This window comes from Thermomyces dupontii (genome assembly GCF_041956625.1).
Source record: "Thermomyces dupontii strain NRRL 2155 unplaced genomic scaffold VTN31scaffold_5, whole genome shotgun sequence".
Lineage (NCBI taxonomy): Eukaryota > Fungi > Ascomycota > Eurotiomycetes > Eurotiales > Trichocomaceae > Thermomyces > Thermomyces dupontii.
The window spans coordinates 1,186,673-1,207,318 of record NW_027192311.1 but is presented as its reverse complement, the minus strand read 5'-3'; the positions used below and the strand labels follow the sequence as shown (position 1 = coordinate 1,207,318).

At 51.1% G+C, this 20,646-nt stretch overlaps 5 protein-coding genes across 5 annotated transcripts; 2 read left to right on the top strand and 3 right to left on the bottom strand.

Moving 5' to 3' along the window:
• Positions 1 to 1,699: 1,699 nt before the first annotated feature.
• Positions 1,700 to 2,155, top strand: VTN31DRAFT_5716 (uncharacterized protein; the record flags this gene model as incomplete). The annotated part of the gene is made up of 1 exon (XM_069406246.1): positions 1,700 to 2,155. The coding sequence occupies one exon, from the start codon at positions 1,700 to 1,702 to the stop codon at positions 2,153 to 2,155; it is 456 nt and encodes a 151-aa protein (XP_069259873.1).
• Positions 2,156 to 5,804: 3,649 nt separating this feature from the next.
• On the top strand, positions 5,805 to 7,451 carry VTN31DRAFT_5715 (uncharacterized protein; the record flags this gene model as incomplete). Its single annotated transcript, XM_069406245.1, has 4 exons — positions 5,805 to 5,836; positions 5,921 to 6,806; positions 6,873 to 7,190; positions 7,242 to 7,451. The coding sequence occupies 4 exons, from the start codon at positions 5,805 to 5,807 to the stop codon at positions 7,449 to 7,451; spliced, it is 1,446 nt and encodes a 481-aa protein (XP_069259872.1).
• A 3,018-nt stretch (positions 7,452 to 10,469) lies between these two features.
• VTN31DRAFT_5714 (uncharacterized protein) lies at positions 10,470 to 13,166 on the bottom strand (the record flags this gene model as incomplete). Its single annotated transcript, XM_069406244.1, has 2 exons — positions 10,470 to 12,934; positions 13,010 to 13,166. 2 exons carry the CDS (start codon positions 13,164 to 13,166, stop codon positions 10,470 to 10,472), a joined length of 2,622 nt encoding a protein of 873 aa, XP_069259871.1.
• A 591-nt stretch (positions 13,167 to 13,757) lies between these two features.
• VTN31DRAFT_5713 (uncharacterized protein) lies at positions 13,758 to 14,157 on the bottom strand (the record flags this gene model as incomplete). Its single annotated transcript, XM_069406243.1, has 2 exons — positions 13,758 to 14,013; positions 14,087 to 14,157. The coding sequence occupies 2 exons, from the start codon at positions 14,155 to 14,157 to the stop codon at positions 13,758 to 13,760; spliced, it is 327 nt and encodes a 108-aa protein (XP_069259870.1).
• A 3,717-nt stretch (positions 14,158 to 17,874) lies between these two features.
• Positions 17,875 to 19,792, bottom strand: VTN31DRAFT_5712 (uncharacterized protein; the record flags this gene model as incomplete). The annotated part of the gene is made up of 5 exons (XM_069406242.1): positions 17,875 to 18,448; positions 18,503 to 18,671; positions 18,725 to 18,889; positions 18,943 to 19,494; positions 19,564 to 19,792. 5 exons carry the CDS (start codon positions 19,790 to 19,792, stop codon positions 17,875 to 17,877), a joined length of 1,689 nt encoding a protein of 562 aa, XP_069259869.1.
• Between the last annotated feature and the right edge of the window lie 854 nt (positions 19,793 to 20,646).

Here is a 20,646-nt window from a genome sequence, read left to right as displayed (position 1 = left end):
GACGGGGACGATAGCATCCCGGCAGTTGTTTCGATTCAGGCCTGGATTGAACCAAGCCCAGCTCGTCCCTATCCTACCCCTGTCTACGGAATTCCGTCACATGGACTTGTAACTACAGTACTGTACACCGATATTTCCTCTGGTCGCACGTAATCACCGTGAGCCTCCGTTGACAAGAGCCAAGCCATCGCTCGAGGTTACCAAGAGGGCCCGGCCTGACCGTACGGAGTCCTCCATCCGGATTTACGGAGTACTTACTCCGGAGTCAGCCTAGGCTCAGAGAGTCAAGAGGCCAAGACCTCGCTGGAGTCAATGGTTCATGACAGCCGATCTGAACTCCATTATTGGCTCAGCCTAGCCTCTCCTTTTACCTTAGCTCTAGGTACGGAGTATGTACTGCGTAGGTAGTACTCAATGAAGGGCTTATATACAGTATGTACTCCATACAATTCTCCATCGGGGAAAAGGAACGCAAGAGACAACCCTGTCCCGAAAGGGTCGTCCAGTTGAAGAAAACTCCAACTGCCAGATTGGGGATTCTGCATGACAGTCGCTTACGTTCAGTCCGCTGCCCTCTGCGCACTAGTACCAAACAGGACGGGCTGAATGGGGCGCCCGTCGGAGCCTACCTATGCTATATAAAAGGCAGGTGCCCCACCGCTCCTGCCTTGGTCAAAGTCTGTTTTGACAGCTGTCAGTCAGGAAAATCACGGTTCCTCTTTACCGCCTGTCGAATCCATGGTTGTTGTCCGGCGCTAAGAAAAAAAAACCTCTCCACATGCTGACAGCCTTGGCTCTGGGAGTTCTGTTCTTGCCTGCAGTGACTTGTCGAGTCTTCTGTTGGCTGCACAATTCATTTCAGGGATAGAAATTAGAATGCCATTATTGATTACATACAGACGTTTACCAGGACCTACTACTAACTCCGTATTATTAACTATGTACGACTCGTACAAGATCTCAACGATCAGCTTCGACTCAATGGTATGCGTAATTGAACCTGAACGTTACACCCGTTCTCATCCTCAACGGCGCTCGCTGAATGGATGAAATCCTCCGAGCCCCAAAAGCGCCGTTTAAACGGCGAAGCCTTCGTCAATGATGGCGGTGATCAGCGCTCTCACGCCCACTCGCAGTCAAGAGTTGTAAACGATCAATCAATAGTCAATCGTATCGAGAGCATTGATGCGTTCTGGGTCTCTCTCTATAGGATTCAACGTTGATGCTACGATGGTTGATTCGGCTCATCTGCTGATTGGTCTCGAAGAACCGGAAAAGAGTATGATGTACAGAGATGCTCAGACCATCGGCTCGTCTTTGGCCAATTCCTCCAGTTACGGAGTGGAATGGATGGATATGTAATTAGTGCGAGAGAACTCGTCTCACTTTCCGTCGAAATTCTGGGCGAAGAAAAAAAAAAAAAAAAAAAAAAAACTAAGCGATTTGTTCCAACGCTCATTCCGCTGGCCTATGGAAACGGGCCTTTTTACGCCGTTTTGGCCAATGGACCCCTAGCCTGGGCTCGGTGGCCAGACCAAGGTCAATCATAGACTCGTTTAATTAATATCGATAGGAGGCCTCCAGTCTAGGCAAAGGGTTCTTCGGCCTCAGCTTAATTCAGAGCGACGGTGTAGTACGTGAAGCGGGATTGCGCTTTGTGTGAATTCAGCCGGAGTTGCGGTACTGATCCAGAACATGAATGATGGATGAGCTTTCATCAATCTCCTTGTCGGGAGATGGCCTCCACGTTGAGTGCTCGAGCCTTCTTCGTACTTTATCTGGGCACTTGAGACAGTATCTAGGATCTGTTTTTGATAGATGGCGGCTGAAATTCCAGGCTACCCGCGGACACGCCGAACATCACTCATCCGGGATCATCGGTTTCGCCCGCAGGGTGCCGGTCCGGTCATCCTCTCTGCCGGTAGACATCCGACACCACATCCGATGGTCGAAATCCAAGGATCCCTGCGAGTGCATGCGCTGCAGCAGCGTTCGGGAAATGTCGACGTTGGTGCCCACAAAGAATTATTGTTTTTTTTTCTTTTTGCGCGATCGGCAATTCAGGTCCAACATCTACCGTCCAAACAACCTACAGACATTCATCCTCGCATTTGTCCATGGATGGCTTCTGTGGGCGGGTTTCCGGTCGGCCTGATTGCGAAGTGCGGCGTAGTGGACAAACCACGTGTTGACCCTTCACGACGCAGGTCAGGGTCTCCTTAGCTCCAAGTACTGAGAGCATGGGTTTGAAATTGTGATGTGGGACACCATCAACGTGAAGGGACAAGGGTAGGACTCAACAGTGGCTTGTTCAATTTGGAGTAGTGATCAGGATTTCTATCGGTTGCGTTGTTTCGACGCTCTTCAGCACCTTGCACGATAATCCAGCTCAGCCAGGGTTCATCGTCCCGACTGGCAAATTCCAAATGTGACAAAAGCACGGTCGGCTTCCTAGAATTATGGTCGACTCTCCAACAGTTAGGTACAGAGTAGTCGTTCCGTTTCATCGAGTCGCCAGCGTGTGGAAATGCATGTTTGATGCAGTCAGTATGAGATGCAACTTCGTTCAATGTGATCAATGGTTTTGGACAATCTGCAGCGTGACTTTTGGCGAGGTCAAACAAAGTTATCAACCTCGCCCGGACCATGCTGGTCGGATTTTTGCCTTGGATCTTGTCCCCGGCAGGGCAGACGAATCGACGTCCGGCATGTCCGCAGTATCACCACAGACGGATCCATCGCCCCTTGGTCCAGTCGCAACCCGGGAACCTCTCAGTGGCGCCCACGACCTTCGATGACGCTCGATCACTCTGCATGAATATCGAATCTCAGGTCTTGGCGCATGCCACTGGGCTGTGATTTGTAAGAAAGTGTAAATCATTACGATCGAGTGCCTCGCGGGAGAGCTGATCATGAATCATGACCCGATCCGATCCCAGCCAACATTTGCCCATGGATGATGATCAAAAGCATACCCCTCATCATCCCGATTATACTATAGGATGCAATCTATGCGCCTTGGCACCGGGGGCTGATGGAGTTCGTTGAGGAATGCGGCTGCCACAGGCGATGGAATCGCGTGCGTTTCGGGGGAGGGTTGGGCGGATGCCGGTCAGTGATCGATTTGGTGGAGATGTTGGAGTGCCTCGGTCGACTTGGCTTCGATCGCAGTTGCAGCATGGATGGCGATGTCAGAATGGATGACACCTACGGAGTAGGTACACGTCCTGATTCGACCGGTATCCCATCACGCACTGCAAACTCGTGGTCCACCATCCCGTGACAATTCACAAGTTATTGTCCATATATCTATGTAGTTTAACCTATATCCATGTTTGAGGATTATTCCTCTCCTACGGAGTACCGAGTACAAGTACGAGTAACTACTGGGATACTGTATCTGTCATCTGGCCCGTGCCTCAGGCACCAATGCTGCCGCCACCGGGCCATGGGCCGAGCTCGGTTGGCCGTTGGGTTCATTCCATTGCAGTTTCCCAATCCAAAGCACCGAATAGGGAATCCGCAATGCTAACTCGATCGGGATTAGGCCATCCCACTAACTTGACGGTTGGATCTCCGGGCTCCATCGGCGGTGACAAATTCCCATTGGTGCACAGGGCCCCGACAGATCTCATGGGGCTTGGCCTTGCCATCTCGGGACCGTGGACACTGGTAACGGACCTCACTCCCAGTTGGGAAGGGATAACTCGGCGCATTGACGTGGGCGGTGTGGCCTCGCTTGATGCGACATTCCCTTCTGGTTGTATGCTTGCGCTATGATCGCCATGAGAAATTCAGAGTTCAATTCTTCAGTTCGACTCCTCGTACTTTTCTTCTGTAGCCTACTGCTTCGGATTTTGAATCCGCTCAGACTTGACTTGATCGGAGATCCTAGGCGTGACTGTTGGATGTTGACTGAGGGATAGACGAGTTGAAATTGATAAGTCACAAGTACATCCCTCCTGTAGGTACATGTACTGTACTCCGTACCTAGTGTATGTACTGTACCTACCAAGTACTTAGGGAGATGGCCTGGCTGAACGGAAAAACCCGTACCACTACGACGGGCCGCACCCTTTTCTGCTGGCTGGAGCATGGCCCAATGCATCTTACCCAACGTGGCTTAGAGCTCGATCGATGGATCTCAAAACGCCTGCAAAAAAGTCTCGTCGTCCCAGCTTGCCCTTTTCTCTCTCTCAGGTTCGCATCCGCTTTCCCTTTCCCACGCTGTGGTGGTGGTGGACCTTTTCTTGCCGCATGGACAAGTACATACTGTATGTACGTACTCTTATGATGATATTTCCTTCCGGATTTGTACTGTGCTTAATTCTGAACAGATGGACAGCCCTCGAATCCCGTCCAGTAATCTGTAACTACTATGTACAGTATACTCCATACGGATACCTCGATAATCCCCTGGCTGACTCGTCGGATCCGCTCCACCCCGATACCCGCCCAAAAACTCCACATTGTCGTCCAGATCCGCCGGTTCACGGCTTTCCCCTTCCCCTCTGTATCGTTGGTCTGTAACAGGGCGGTAATGCGATCTGAACCGTGCAATCAGCCCCACATGGCGGTTCTCCCTTCCAAGTGGTGTTGTGTCCCGCAGCGGGATCATGGATGACAAGTTGAGCTTGTCCGAGAGATAGGTACCGTACAGTTGTACGTATTACTGTATGTACCTAGGTAGGGAGGTTAACTATAGAATCAATGCAAAGAAATGGGCGTAAAAATAATAGTAATAATCAAAAAGAAAAAAACGAGAAATCACAAACAAACTCCAGCCCTTGCCAGATCCCGACTAGCCACAAGTCTGACTCGATGGTCCCGGAGATCATCGTTCTTCATAGAAACGAACGAACCTAGGGGCAAAGTCTCCAGAGTCGTGGACTCCTCAGCAAACTTACTTACTACTGGCCTGAGACGAACGACATCTCCTTTTTGTTCTCCATAGCAGTTGACAGCCAAAACACAACTAAAAATCCTCAGCAGAGGTCCATCGCTGCAATCTCACCCGTCCATTCCTCTTTTCCTCTCCATCTTCTTCCTGCTTGCTTTTTCTCGATTCATTCATCCACCACACTCCAGGCTGGTGAACAGCAACACGGAATAATTCCTGTGCAGACGGTATTCCTTCAGGACCAGTATTCTTCCCCGACCAAGATCAACCAGCCCATATTCCACGCGACACACGCTTCGGCTATCCCTTGCGTCCACCGTGCCGGCGGGTTGTCCCCACGTCAAGTCTCGAGCCCAAAAACAAAAAAAAAAAAAAAAGAACAAAGCCTTCCCGTAGTGGATGCGTGATCTGGCAGCACGCAAGATCCCTTTCCCCTGCCGCCGTGCTGGCCGCTATTAGTCGACCGGCAGCTCTGCCATCATCTGCACGCCGCTTCTCCATCGCATCGGGTCGGACCTGTTTTGCCGCCCGTGCCATTCCTCGCCGCGGTTGCCATCCGCCTGACTCCTCATTCGTTCATCGGCTCATTCCTCTCCTACTGTCCCATTCCCCTAACCCTAACCTCTTCTCGCAGGAAATCCAAGGTGGATCACCGGTGATTGGTCTCATATCGTCCAGGGTCGTCACGTTTCCGAGTCTGCTAGTGCCGTGGGTGGATTCGCGACCTCGTTGTCGAAGCTCAATCGTTGACTGAAGCGGTGGCGAGCTTGCCATTAGTCGTTGTCGACTGGAGAGACCGCACGCGTTGTGCCTGTTGTCCAGCAGAAGCAACAACTGACAAAAAGGGCGCGATCCCCCAATCCCAGTGGTGGTCCCAGTATTCTCCATCGGCGCGACCGGCGTGATGGGAATACTGGAAACCGAGGATCGTGACAGGTACGAGATCCCCTTCTGTCGTGGTGCTCCAGTGTGCTCGCGGGATTCTGACCGGCTAACCGTGGGCTCTTATGCTGCTGGTAGAGAGTACTTCCCGAGGAGTAATTTTACGCTTGAACCGCACTCCAGGGACACAGACCACTCCAAAATGGCGACGGGAGTCGGCATCAATGCTACGCCTCTCGTGAGCCCGACAACGTTATACCCTCCGCATTCTTACTCCTACCCGCCCGCCACAACGTCCGTGCCTCCGCCATCCCACCAATCCTCTCCGCGCCGGTCCATGGAGATTGACCGGGACCATCCTCAGACACAGCCGGCGAGGCAGTCTCTGCCGTCGATTCACGAAGCGCTGGGCAATGATAGTCCGCTCCCCTACCCCAGTCCCTCGTCCACTTCATCCGTGTCGCAACATCCGCCGTATCACCCTCTTCAGTCCAATGTGATGCCGCGGCCTGCCACCGAAGGGCCAACGGGACCTCCCAACCCTTTCTCAAACCATCAGACCTCTGCTCCATTTCTCCGGGAGCCGCAATATCTGACACAGCCAGGAGAGACATCCCGATCCAGTCTCGCGTCCATCTCGACGCAGGACTCGCGAAAACATTCCGCGCCTTCCGCCAGTTCTGGCAAGTCGCCCACCCAGAGCGCCAACACGGTCGCGACGTCCCTTTCGGCGTCGCAGGGGCCATCATACGATCACGGGACATCGCCCAGTTCCCTGCCGCCATCGGACAGTTATGCCGTTTCTCAATCAGCGCCGTACGTTCCTCAAGGGCCAAATCATCATCCTCATCCTCATCCTGGCGCGTCGTATGATGCGCGCGGACTGCCTGGACAATGGTCGGATGGACGGATAGATGACAAGGGAGGGTTCCCAGGTGGCCGTCCCGGGATCTCTTCGGCTCCGCCGCAAGACACCATGAAGCGGCATTACGACGGGTACGATCTCGAGACTTCTCTGAACGAGGTAGGTGTGAACATCATTCATTCCAATCCACTACAATGGCGTTACAAGAGGATTAACGGGCAACAGATCATGCATGGGGCCACCAGGACTCTGGAATTCGCCAGAAGCTATGCTGCCCGTGCACATCAGACACAAAGATCCGGGCCGAGCTACGGATCCTTCCCGTCCGTTTACGAAGTGGATACCATGATCCAAGTACAGCAGCAAACGCACGAAGCGCTGCTGAAATTACGGACCGCGGTGCTGAGCCAGGAGCATGCTCTGGCAGAGCACCGAGCTCGGGGACCCCAGAACGGATATGACGAGCAGCGAGGCAGCATGTACCAAGAGGAGCTGAAGAACAATGTGAACCCAGGGGCAACGGACACGAAGAAGCGCCGTGGGGTAAGTTGTAGCTCGTGGCTTCCATGGAGTCGTTTTCTGACCTTGGAGTAGAAGGCCGCGCCGCCGGGACGATGCCACAGTTGCAACCGCGCCGAGACACCGGAATGGCGACGGGGTCCAGATGGAGCCCGCACGTTGTGCAATGCCTGTGGCTTGCACTATGCGAAATTGACGAGGAAGATGGGCGCAAACAAAGCGGCCGCCCTGGGATCGAACTTGCGACCAAAGGGCGTGGACTCGTCATCGTCGGCCCAACGGTGACCCTACTACTCGCAGAGGGACTAGTGAATTTGCTTTACTAAGGATACTATGGATTTGGTTTTGCGTTTTTCTTTTAATCGGCGTTTGAAGAGGGCATAGGGGTTTAGATTTTTGCCTGGATGGAGTTGCCATGTAATTTTTTTCTTTTTTTTTTTTTTTTTTTTTTTTTTTACAGTCGGATCTTGCATTGGTTTACTGTCCTGTTGACTTGCGGGGTTTTTTTTTTTTTTGCAGTGTGCGGGCAGCGAGTGTATTTTTCCGGTGGTTGTTTTGCGACTCCAAATCGATGTGCCATGGAGGAAGATGTCGGTTTAAGGTTTGAAGGGTCTTGTGACTCTTGATTTTGGGAGGAATCTGATTGCGAATTCTATCTGGGCCCGTCAGTTCATCTCAACCGCGGATGCAAGATAGAAGGATGCGATTTGTCAATCATATCCGGGATCAATCAGGGTTCCTTGTCTCCCTACATGCTGTAACTGTGGCTGGTTTTCTTACTCGTCAAGTAACTTTGATGATGAGAGTTGGAAGCAAATCCAAAATCCTCCCTGGAGGCTTCGAACCATGAAGCCATGAAAAACTCAAGAAAGAAAATGTGGCCTGATCCATAGCGGCGGGTCTGGGCTAAGCCAAAGCCCAGAGACGATCGCGATTCTGAAATCTGAATCCCGAACCCGACATCCGGACCCAGATGTACGAGTACATTTACAATACTTTCCCTGAAGCGGTTAGTTTAACTAACTACAGTACTTACTTAGTGGATGGATGAGTCTATTTTCAGAATCATCTTGAGACAGCCAACTGCCGAGATTTTCCAGACTCTGGGTTTTAAGCTAGTCCATGGAGAGTAATAGTTCACCTTCCTGCATCCAGTTCGAACTTCGGAGAGGGCACCGGCCGAGAGTACTCCGTATATTCCGGAGTCCGGACTTTCCAGTCAGTAGTCAATCAATCGCCGACCAAAAACTCTATCTTGCGACGGATACGGAGTACCCCCCAACTAACTTATTAGTTAAGTTACAGTACTCCGTAAATGTATGGAGCATAACTATGAGTACTGTACCAGGACAGTAATCCTCCCCGAAGTGGTGTTTCAGAAAAGCTTAACAACGAGAGAAAATTAAACGGACCAGAGGCCAGAGGGTTTCCTGGGACGAATGATTGAGAAGGGATTTGTCATCCCTCGGGTGCGTTTCCATGGATCATCTCGTAAAGTTACCATACTTTTTGTTTCTTTCTTTCTTTCCTAGATTCCTGAATGAGTCAATGGTACTCGTAACTCTCTTGGACTCGAAACGACTGACCTTAAGTTTGAGTAACTATTAGTTACTTGTATCGTCCCGCCCTCGTGCACTCGTGCAACCGGGGTACGGTTACAGTTTCCCGGAAGCTTAAACGATTGCTTTCTACTCGTATATATCCATCGTAAATCGTAAACAATGGGGATTGAATGAGCTGTATTTTCCACTGCAAGAAAAAAAAACGATCAGACAAATCAAATACAGTCATAACCCAAGACAACCTCAAAGTTCCCGGCAAGCCTCGTGGTCGCCGATTAGATTGCATATGCAAGTGCTTCATATCTACATAGTTAAGTATCCCGTACATGTACTCCGTACAATCTCCGTGAAATTGCACGCATTGGATGGAGTATGGAGTATGGAGCTCCCATCGGTATTACTTATTGAAGCAATTTGGAACGATGAGATTCATGGAGACGCCCAAAAAGGCCCGCTTGGAGGTTCTGCAGTAGTTACAGAGTTTTCTTTTTTTTTTTTTTTTGATTCGGCTAGGCTAGGCGGCATCAGATCCAAACCTCAAGATCTCCAAGGTTACCTACGGAGTACATAACTAGTTAACTCATGAAGTACTTAGTTAAGCGAGACGCCAATCACCAATTGCCATGAACTTGCGTATGAGTATATATGGAGTACATACATAACTACTCCGTATATTAAGTTTAATCCTGCTGGGTCCATGCATGATCATCGATTGAGTTAATGACGATCGCCACAAAGTCGATCAATAATAATACCATAACCTAGTACGGAGTATACATGCTCGTACATACATATCTCTGAGAGAGCTCCTCTCTTCGGCTCTTGATTCACAGATTTCAAACGTTGATCCACTCACTCACTCACTCACTGGTTTGGGACTTTGGGCCCCGTTGGGGCCTTGGGGGTGGTTCACATGACAGGCCCAAGCACAAGCACCCCAAAACCATAGGGAGAAAAAAACCGAGCGTTCGTCCGTCGTACTTAACCTACCTAAGATCGTCAATGAACATCGGCAGTTGCTCCGTACTGTACATACCTAACCTAAGGCTTCCAGACCAAGGCTGAAGCCCAAGTTTAAGTCACAACTGAGCCGAGGTAAGCCGCGGTGATCTTCAAGAGCTTTCCATTTGTGGAAGTTTTGGCAGAATTCTCGTATTACATACATGACTAATAAGGCCTTGATGCCTGAGGCTAAATGCTGAATGAACCTCAGGCCAGGCATGGTCTTGTGATCTACGGAACCCTAACTTGCAACCGGACTCTGAGGAATCATTTTCTAGAAAGAAACATGCTTGATTAATCACGACCATATGCTAATAACAAACAAGTGCGTAGACAAAACACTTTTTTTTTCTTCTCTCCCCCCTACCCTACCCCGTTTTCTTTTTTCTTGCTGAACAAACGACCACCTCATTAGGAACTCCAGCTGAATGCAAGAAAGATCTGCCAACAGGTCAAGTCATGACACATGAGATGAGACTGCATCGCTTCGGAATAGAAAAGGACAAGTGGTACTATAAGGCGAGCTGTGGCGTATGTATTGGGTCAGATTCAGACCCTGGTTGTATATAGGACACCAGCTGCGAAGGAAAAAAAAAAAAAAATCGAACACCCAAACGCCTTGACTGGGATGAAGCAGGAAGACATGTATATTCCGCCCGCGCTGCAGTACCAGCGAATTATACAAAGTCTGCAAAAAAGAAAAAAAAAAAATCAATGGCGTAGTCGTGGAATACTCCCATCAGAAACTGAACATCCCGCTATTCTTCTTCCCAAACGGGTACACCACCAGGGCCGCCAAAAATAACCCGAGGGTCGTGCCAATGGCAACCTGAACCATGCCATAGCCAATATCGAACATCATGTCGCCATACAACCGATTCGTGCCGTAAAAGGTCATGTTACGCTGAGCATCGAGAAACCCTTGCGTGCCGTTGTTGATAACCGAGTAGAACGTCCGGTTCCCCGTAATCTCGTCCGCGGACGTGATGCCAGAGACAAGCGCGCCGCTGGCGGCCAGACCGGAAGGCACCTGCACGAAGATGGCGGGCAGGATCGCCGCTGCAGCGAGCCCGTTGAAGAGCCGGCTATACAGATTACCCATGACTCCAATGACGAACGCGCCCAGTGTGTTGGCCAGCTGCGTGTTGGAGCCAAACCGTTTGAAGGAGAAGTAGTTTGCCACATAGCCGCAGATGGAGGTCGCCAGCATCATGGGAATCTGGCGCCATTTGGACTGGTTGATCGTCGCCAGGCAGAAGGTGAACGCGAGTACAAAGGGGAACCGCTGCAGGTAGGGGCTTGGGATTGGGCTCGGCGGACAGACGTACTCGGATGTGGCGTTGGAGTCCAAAATGCCGTACACCGCCGCCCCGATGGTGATTCCAAAACCCAGAAACAGAGAGTAAATGATGGCGTACACCATGCGCACCGAGCCGGCCACCATGCTGCGGGCCTGCAGCTCGAGACTGCCGCAGAGCACGATCCATCCCGGCAGAATCAGCGCGATTGCCGACTGCGCCAGCGCCGAATAGCAAAACAGCCGCCCGCCCTTGTACGGGATGCTGCCAAACGCCCGCGCCAAGAACGACGTCAGCATCGCGGTCGATACCTCAAATACATTCGAGTAGAGATACCACCGCGGCGACAGCACTTCCTGCAGAATCCCTAGAATACAGCCCAGGCAAAACGCGATGGGCATGTCGATGGGACGGGCTCCAAAGGCAAAAGGCCCGACCGATGCGCTGGCGCAGCCGTGCAAAAAGATCAACACCCACACATTGAACTTGGGCTTGCGGTGCATGCATTCGTCCAGCTGCCGGGTGGCTTCTTCCACCCCAATGGACTCATGGATCACCCCTTTGTAGATCTCGTGCACGACCAGGAGCCGTCCCAGGTCAATGCCCTGGGTCAATTTGACCAGTTTCGCTTCTGTCTTGTGCGTGATGGGATCCTCAAAGGATACCACCATGCATCCGGGAACGTAGAAAAAATGCGCCTCGACCGAGAGCACTCGTGCCGTCATGTACAAAGCCTCCTCCAGCCGGTGAGTGGGAGCTCCGAACTTCATCAACGCTTGGCATAGGTGGATTATATATCGTTGTCGGGCGATCATCTCGGACACACGCGTCCTCATCGCCGACACATTTTCCACGCATGTGTCTGATCGTCGAGTCATGTCAATCACGCAATCGCTGCTCTGTGATCTTTTTATGGGGCATGGTGACCCCGAGATGTCGGTAATCGAGCTCTTGACTGTGCTCCCGCTAAGGGCCAGCGATGTATCTGAGAAATTGAAGCTGCCATACCAGCTCCGCTGTTGATCCAGCCTGGAGAGGGAAGCCTCGCTCAGCGAGCCATGATCTGGATGCGTCTCCATCTCATCTGTATTACCGTCCCCCGCCTCGGCATAAAGATTGTCCGGATAGGGCACCGGTTCAGGCATCGGATCTTGCTGGCTGCCATGGCGGAGCTTCAGCAACTGCGAAAGCAACCCCCAGCGGTAGGGAGCGGGCAAGGGCACAGAAGGGTCAGGAGCAGCAGTATTAGCACGATCCCCAGCTGTCGTGACTCGGCCAGATCGCGATCGAGAAGCAACGAGCCGAGCAAAGGGGTTGGTGGTGTCTCGCCTCGTCATTTGTTGTCGAACGGGCCGATGAGCTCCTCCAGAAGAACCTGATTGATATCGCCGGAGCCGGTCTCGGTCTACCGGGCGGCCTTCTTCATCGTCAAGCGGAGTTTGGAGTTTCTCGATGATGGTGATCAGACGAATCTCGTCACCATAGTCCGATCCGACCAGAGTGGATGAGGAGACCGAAAAAGGAGACCTGGCGGTTTTGTCTGCAGGAAACCTATGATTTCTGGAAAAAAAGCAAAGACCCGGTGGCAGCGGAGAGAAAAACGCAGACTGATGATGATAATAGGTCTGGCTAGTCGGGTCATTCTGCCCTTCAAGTTCATCGTCATACCCGTCCTCCCCTATGACACCGGGGAAACTGCACGGCGCCGGTAGAGTGGATCCGGCCAGTGCAGCATCATCGGACGAGTTGAGCGAGCTGTCGCTAGCTCTGGGCAGGTTTACGGCGTTGTTTCCTGGTTCGTCAGGAGGAATGTCGATGGCGGCATATGGTTCTTGAGGAGCGACTATCCCTTTGTCTGAACAGCCATCTGACGCCGGCAGGTGTCGCCGATGTTCTTGATTCTGTTCTAATGCACTAACGTCAGATGTAATGCCATTCGCGGCTTTGAGCATGCCTGCATTCTTTGGCTTGGTCTGCTCACCCCTTGTATCTAGCAAATAAGCAATCCCATTGGGCGACCGCAGTGACGAAATATCTGTGCTCTGGATTCTTGCATAATTTTCACGGTAGACCTGCTCCTGATCATATTGATCCGTAGAACTTGTGGTCAATGGCAGTTCAAAATAACCTCCCGCCATCGTCCAAGGTTCTGGTGGAGCACTCCCTGCCGCGGCGGAAGAACCTCCTTCCACACTGCAGTGTCGGGATCGAGACTCCACAAGATACTCGAGCAACTCAGAATATGAACTACTGGATTAAATCGAGTCAGCCGACCACATACTTGACTATCTCAAATCTGTTCAAAGTCCGAATGCTGTTTCAGCGGCTGAAAAAAAGATCGATGCCGGCGCAAAAGCAATATACAGAAGCACCGACTGCGAAGACATACATTCTGCAGCATTCCGTGAGAGCGAAAGGGAGAAAAAAAAGTCATAAAAATAATGACACAAGGCAAGAAGTCAGAATAAAGAGAAAAAGCCGCCGCCGTGTCATCGACAATCTCCGTTGGCCCTAGCCCCCCTTCTGTCGAGCACCAGGGATCAGGAATGGAGCCAGAAAAATCATCAACACGGATCGAGACCAGATGTCACGAACCCCAGAGCGCACAAGGAAGAAACGTCAGGGATTGGAACGGTGACCAATGGTTCACAGGAACAATAACTCGGGGTCTGAAAAAGACTTGGGGAATATATTAATAATTCCTGCGAGATTAACTCTGTTCTTCTGTATTAGAGGGAGAGTTTTCCTTCACGCATACGCGTTCGGTGTGGCACTTCAGAAGAAGCAATAAAATGGAGGAATGTATCTGACTCTCCCCGTACGGTGTGTACCCGCTGCAGACTAGATTCAATTGCGGCGGGAATGTGGATGGAGGAGAAAAGATGCGGAGGGCAGCACGGTCGATTGCACAAGGAGCCGGGACTGGGGTACAGCAATGGGGAATTGAAGGTTGGTATTAGGGCTGGAGTGTCCGGGGCAGGGAGGCTATTGTTGGCAGGGAAAACAGAATTAACAACCAATTTTAAACCACCTTGAAGAGGAAAATAGGGAGCATTACCTGTAAAAGACTCGAATAAAGGGCAAGAAAATCGACAAGATATTCTTTGGACAAGTTGAGGATGTCTTCATATACAGTGGCGATGAATGAGATCCTAGATATGAGCCCTGGGGTGGTCTTGGAGGGCGTCTATATACCGGTCTGGTCTTTCTCTTTCTCCTACTTAGAGATCATAGTCAGAGAAGAGAAATAGAGGTATTGAGTCAAGAATACTTCGTCAAGATGCCTTTGTTGAATCTTCATTGGACCTATCAACCGACGAATACGACCCGAGTGGCTTGCGGTTAATGATTCTTACATGTGCGTTCAGGACTCTACGATGAAAACAGTCACACTGTGGCTCGAGTCAGTGAAAGGGCTTGAGCTCCTGGCTTCTTCCATTCGGCTCCTTGAGTCACGACTGCAGAGCGGGGAGGGGAAGTGATGGGCGCGGAAGACCTTGACCCGGGCCGAGCTAGAACCATTATACCAGAAGGAAGAGTAGTAGCCTGCGGCGGCAAAACTTTTCTTCGGGAAGAAAAAAAACTAGAATTCTCCCATCTGGCACCCTTGCTCCAAGAAACAAAAGACCTAGCTGACAGGAATGTCGGGACGTGAGGCCGTTTCGATCCCGATCGAGTCTACCTTGCATCCAGACTCAAGGTCTAACAGGCCTCTATTTTGACTTACTGACGAAGTCGTTGATGAGTCTACTCCTCACCTCAGCTAGCATGGCCTAGACTGGAAGAAAAAAGATACATACGAGGCTCTTATTGTCATAAGGTGTCATTTCGTTCTGGCATAGGGCCGCCACAGTGGATAAACTACGACTCCACTGGACAAATTGGTAGGGAAGAGGACGGTACCGAGTAGCGGCAGATCAGGACTAGCTACCTCATCTACCGTCAAAAGTCCAGACCAAGTGACTTCTGAAGGCACGGGATCCATCACGGTAGTGGGGTGTCACCACACCCTCCTCAATCAGTGTACCTAGTAAGTAGTATCCGACGACTTTTCGTCAGTACAACGGCGAGAACTGGGCATGAGGGGGGATGGTGAAAAACGTCGCCTTCGCCTTTTGTCCGGAGAGGATCTGATCATAGTCCAGTTCTCACCAAGTCCGTGGACATTCCACAAACGGATCCCAGCTCGTGGAAACTGATGAGTAAAAAAAAAAAGAAAAAAAAAGGAATCGACTTTGATCCCGGCAGGTACAAGATCAATCACATGAAAACCATGCCTGATAATCAAGCGAGCTTCGAGACGAAGCAGTCAAAAATATTCCGCACGAGTAACCGCCGCCAATAACCATCAATCAAAACGCGGCAAAAAGGGAGAGTAAGGAGGGTTGCGTCCAGGTGTCACTGTGGCCCGTGGTCAGTGGCTTCTGGGCTCCTGACCGATCGACAGAGTTCGAGTAACATGGCTGATCTGTTTGACCAGGTTATCCCCGACAAGATAGTCTCATTCTTTGCAGTTCCATTCACAACTAAGCCACAGGGGCATGTGCTCGGATCCCTTGGTCCCAGAGAGCATGTACCAGTAGGTAAGTAGTATTCAGTCGGCATCAGGCTAGCGATAGAAGAGACAAGAGCCTGCTCTCTCATACTAATATGACGACGAAGGCGATAGAACCTTCCAGAGAGAATGAAGCTCATGCTTTCCCTTGATCCATGAATTAGAGGTTTTCCTGCTTTTTCTCACACAGGGTATTCGTACCTCATAGCCGACTAACGATGACGCGGATGCCGTTCTGCCGACGACGCTGAGGTTGCACAACCAAAACAAGAACCGCTGCCAACAACGCTCCCGTTACGTCCCAATATAATCTCAACATGCCAGATTCAACGGCCGCCCATTCCTAAATTCAAGATCTGAACCCGTCACATCAGAAACTGGGACCTTTCGCGCAATGACTCGTAGGGAGGGGGAGGAGGCTGGCGGATAAGGACTTTGGTCACAGACTGCTTACTGCAATCTTCTAGGGATTATGTGATGTGTCCAATTCCCTTGATTTCAGTCAGATCTGGAAGCTGTGAATTTGGCCTGCCCGTTGGAGTGTGTCATCGAAATTGTTCCCTGAGAGATGGGTCGAAATCACGTACCTACCTATATACTAAACTTGCCTTTTTCTGCAAAAATCTGTGGAGCTATTCCTGTCTTAGTAGGAATTGTGATTAGTAATTTCGTAATTTGGATCCAGCCCTAACCCGGCCTCGAAGAGTCGAATCCAGGTGCAGTCGGTAACCCGCAGAGCAGAGATTGTTGGGACTGGCTGAGGGTAACTTGTCTGGAAGAGTCAGAATAAGATCACGAGAATCTTAATATTAACAGCATCAGCTGTACCTTACCAAGGGCCATCAATGACCTTGCTGGAAATCAAGTCCTTTCAGTAGCCTACGAGTACTAGGTACTCTCTCGGTCTCCCCGATATGACTTCGACCTACGATGTATCTCATTGATGCATCTCTAAACAGATCATTTCATCGAACCTATCACCATCAAAGCGGAGCTCCAACCTATCGGATCCCAAACCGACGACGCGTCCTGCTGTGCCGTCCCTTCGTTTCTCCTCCCCGCAGCTTTCGTGACCCTCTCCTCCCCCCTGGACCGGGTTCCTACTTCCTAGTCCGAATAAAAATCCAACCAAGGGTTTAGCGGAAAGGAGACGGAGGGAGTGTCTTCCCGGGACCCGTTGCGTGGCCGAGCGTTCCCGCGGCTCGGTTCGACGGGTTTATACTGTATCCTGCGTCCGCTGGACGGGGAACTTGAACATCTACAAGAGTATACTTACTCTGTTACTGTAGGCAGGTACCAATCTGCAGGAACGCGTATTTCCCTGCAGTCATCTGTAAAATCACAGAAGCATGAACACATCTCTTTGTTTTGTAAATGCTAAGAAACCCTTCATATGACTATTCCAGAGTCTGTCTACAAAAGTCAGAAAAATCCAAGCTCAGAAAATGAAAGAACTGGTACGAGTAAAAGAAAAGTGACTCATCAATAAGTAAACTTCCAAGCTCAAGCCTGGTCTCTATTCTAATAAGAAAAAAAAAAATGGGACCGTGTAACGAGCATCTTCTCTAGACTTGTGTGAGATTACCTACTGTACAGATCAAACGTTCTAGGCCCTGACTGATCGACTCTATCACTTCAACCCCCCTTGTCGTCCCCCCATAGTGATGGATCACCGCCGTGCAACGAGTTCGAGAAATTTGTAGGACTCTTATCGAAATGGACTCGTCAACCTTTTTTTGTTGAGTCCATTGTTGTACGTTTAGTCAACGGACTCGGGGGCGCGCGCTTGCGGATGGCTTTTCTGGCTTTTCTCTTCAGTGTTACTTTGTTAGTGGTAACTTCACCAACCAGAAGTTTCTGCCCCGAGAAATATCAATTGCTCCATTCGCAGGGCACAATCGGGATTGCCATTGTGGCTACAGTACGTTGAGAGAGAAATCGTGAAAGTAAGAACGGATGGAGAATCTACTGCTAGGTAATCAGATTGATTGTTGCGACTGATTCCCAGTGAATACTTCCATCTAGGAGAGTAGTATATCTATTCAGAGCAAAAATCATAGTCACATGGCACAAAGGTTTCATCTCATTCCTAATGCAAAAAGAAACAAACACCGAACACGAATCCCCATTCCATCCAGAACGACGCAAGTGAATAATCAAGACAATGGCGATCACAACGCCCTTTGGTATCACATGGCAGCAACATGGCATAAGCAGAAAAAAAAAAAAAAAAACAACAAACACACAAAACACCCAACGCTGTACATCATGGTCTTAAGTTTCTGCCGGTTTCATCTCCGTTCGAGACGGCTCAGCGCGCCTAGGACAACGCCAATGTCCTCGTTCCGGTGTGGTCGAAGGGGCAGTGTTCGCGCTGCTTGCCCACCACGGTCGCGGTCTCGGTCTTTGTCTCCTCCTGCGCTGCTGCTGTCCTCCCCTGCGATTGGCGGCGGGGGTAACGAGTCGCGTTCTTCGAGCCGCTCGGCGCATATGCGCAGGATACGAGAGGAAAGGCTGTCGGCGGTTGAGCGATACACATCGATGTCGTGGAGGGAGGAGGCAAAAGTGTCTAATGTCGGTGCCAGGGAGGTAGTGATGCGTGAGAGGCGGGAGGACACATCCGCGGGCGATATTTGCGCTCGAGATGGTGGTTGTTGGGCGGTTTTGCGGTCGGATTCTATTCGAGGAGTTGCGTATCCAAGACGGGTTAGGAGTGATTGTTGTGTAGGGTCCAATATTGATGAGTCGACGGCCGAGAGCGAAGGAGGGTCACGACTCCGTTGTTCTCCGGATGGTGCTGTGCTATATGCTGGTATCGATGGTGCCCGCAATAGTGCGGTCAAGGCTTGTCGCTCGGCTTGCAATCTGCGCCAATGCATTAGCAATCATCCTCTGCAACGTACTTTGCTCTTGCCTTACCGTTTGATATGCTCTTCCAACTCCTTGATTTTCTCCGCATTTTGGATGTTCTTTGGATTCGGCTGCTTGACCACCACGGCTGGAGGCGCTTGGTCCTCGCGGGAGAACCAGTTGTACAGCTCCGGTTTATTGGAGAAGTCCTGTAGCAGTTCCTCCTGAATCACGCGAGCTAGACAGTGTCAGCATTACACGGTTCTCATTGAACATCGGGGCGGAACCTACCTGCTAATCGCGCGTTGTCATCCTCCGATCGCGCGCCCGTTGGTTTCTCTCCCATGGCTCGTGTCGCACACCATGTCAACAGCTGTTTCATGCGCCGCGGCTCAGGGAGGTCACTCTCGATGTGCTTGTAAAAGTCCGATGTCCTGACCTCCTTGTGAGGTAGCGCTGCATCCGAGCCGTTAGCAACGATCGGTCAAGACCCATATGAGACAACTTGCCATTCGACGCCCCCGAATCAATCAAGGAGCTTGCCCGGCGCCCTCTCATTCCCAGACTACTTCGCCTTTGACCCTTGCCCCCTCGCTCCTCTCTCATTTCCTTATTCCGTCGTATAACAGGTGTATCCGCCACCGGCAAGGGAACCTTGGCTGTCCCAGCCGTGGGCTCCGGCGACTGAAATGTCGTCTCATCTACCTGTTTAGGCTTGGCTGGACGTCCCTTCTTACTCGTCTTGCCGACGGGTGTGGGCTCCTCGATTCGTTTTCGTGATGTCCGCGATTGTTGTTCCGACTGCGCATCGAAATCTAAAGATGTGCGCTTCGGTGGTCTCCCGCGGGCGGGTTTTGGATTTGCTGTCCCATTGAGATTTGTATTCTCCGTCGGCTGATCGTTGGGCGGCTTGCTGGGTTTGGCCTTTGGTGGCCGCCCTCTTCTCGGAGATTGCTGAACGGGCTTATCCAAGCCATTTTCTGTTTGGTCGGGTTCACTCGGCTTTGCCTTTTTTGTTGTCGCTCGCGAAAATTGAAATCCCTCAACGTCTTCATCGTAAGCTACAACCGAACATACTCGATCAGCACACCCTTCTTCCACGGTTTAGAAAAAAACGCAGTCCAACTTACTAGCTTTCCGTTTCTTATCTCCCGCCGCAACTCTCTCAGCGGCACTCTCGTGCGCTGCAGCCGTGCGCGCACCCGGGCGCGTCGTCGCGCGCCCCTTCCCCGCCGGATTAGACGCTGATGATGACGGTGGAGCGCGCGCTTGCGACGTGGCCATATTAATCGGCTTCAGCGGCTCCCGTCGGGTTGTCGTCTTGATCGTAGAAGTCGTGGTGAGGACCGCGATGGTCATGTCAGATGTGTTGACGTGATTCCCGCCTTTTTTTTTTGTTTTTGATTTCGAACCGCGAAACCTCTATGACGTGTGCTGCGCGGCGCTCAGAAAAAACAAAGGCCTCAACTCAACCCGGCGACGGCACCATCAAGCCCTCCACGAAAAAGGAACCAAGGGTACCTCCAGATTAACTCGTTCTCGTTCTTTCCGCGCGAATCCCGCCCCGTGTGGTGTTAGTAGCCGTCGGCATGCGTCGCATCCAGCAAACAAAAAAAGAAAAACTTCCCCTGTCAAGAGACCGTTCCAACCATTCGTGAGGAATTGATCGTCAGTGTCTGCCCTTCTGTCGGACCTGTTCCTTTCCTTTCACTCGGCCGACGCTTTTGAAAGTTGTTTTTCGGGTGAGTCGAGTGATCGCGCGATCGATCGTCCACACCGCTGACCGCCAAGCAATCAAACGCTCCAGGGAACTCTAAGCGCAAACTGTCCGCCCGCGATGATACAGAAAAATCGGCGCGAATCGTAAGGGCGGCGCGTCGGTCGACAACAGGAAATTGAATCGCTGTCGCGCGGTTGGGTTGGCAGAGTCGCCCTCTGAACCCTGACGCCCCCCGTTGTTGTTTTGGTTGGTCGTGGCACGCGGAACACGCTAGTCTGTTTGAGGAAATTCAAAATACATGTATTTCCGACCGCCGATTATGGTCAGCTCCGAGTCATCCGTACTGACTACTGACGAGAACGTGAACTGCTGTGTTGAGAAACTTGATAAAAGAGTCCATTGGCATTCACAAATGTTTTACCGAGATCTGTTAGACCATACTGATAGTATTCAAGTCATAACATAACCCATTGGCAATATCACCAATGCAAAA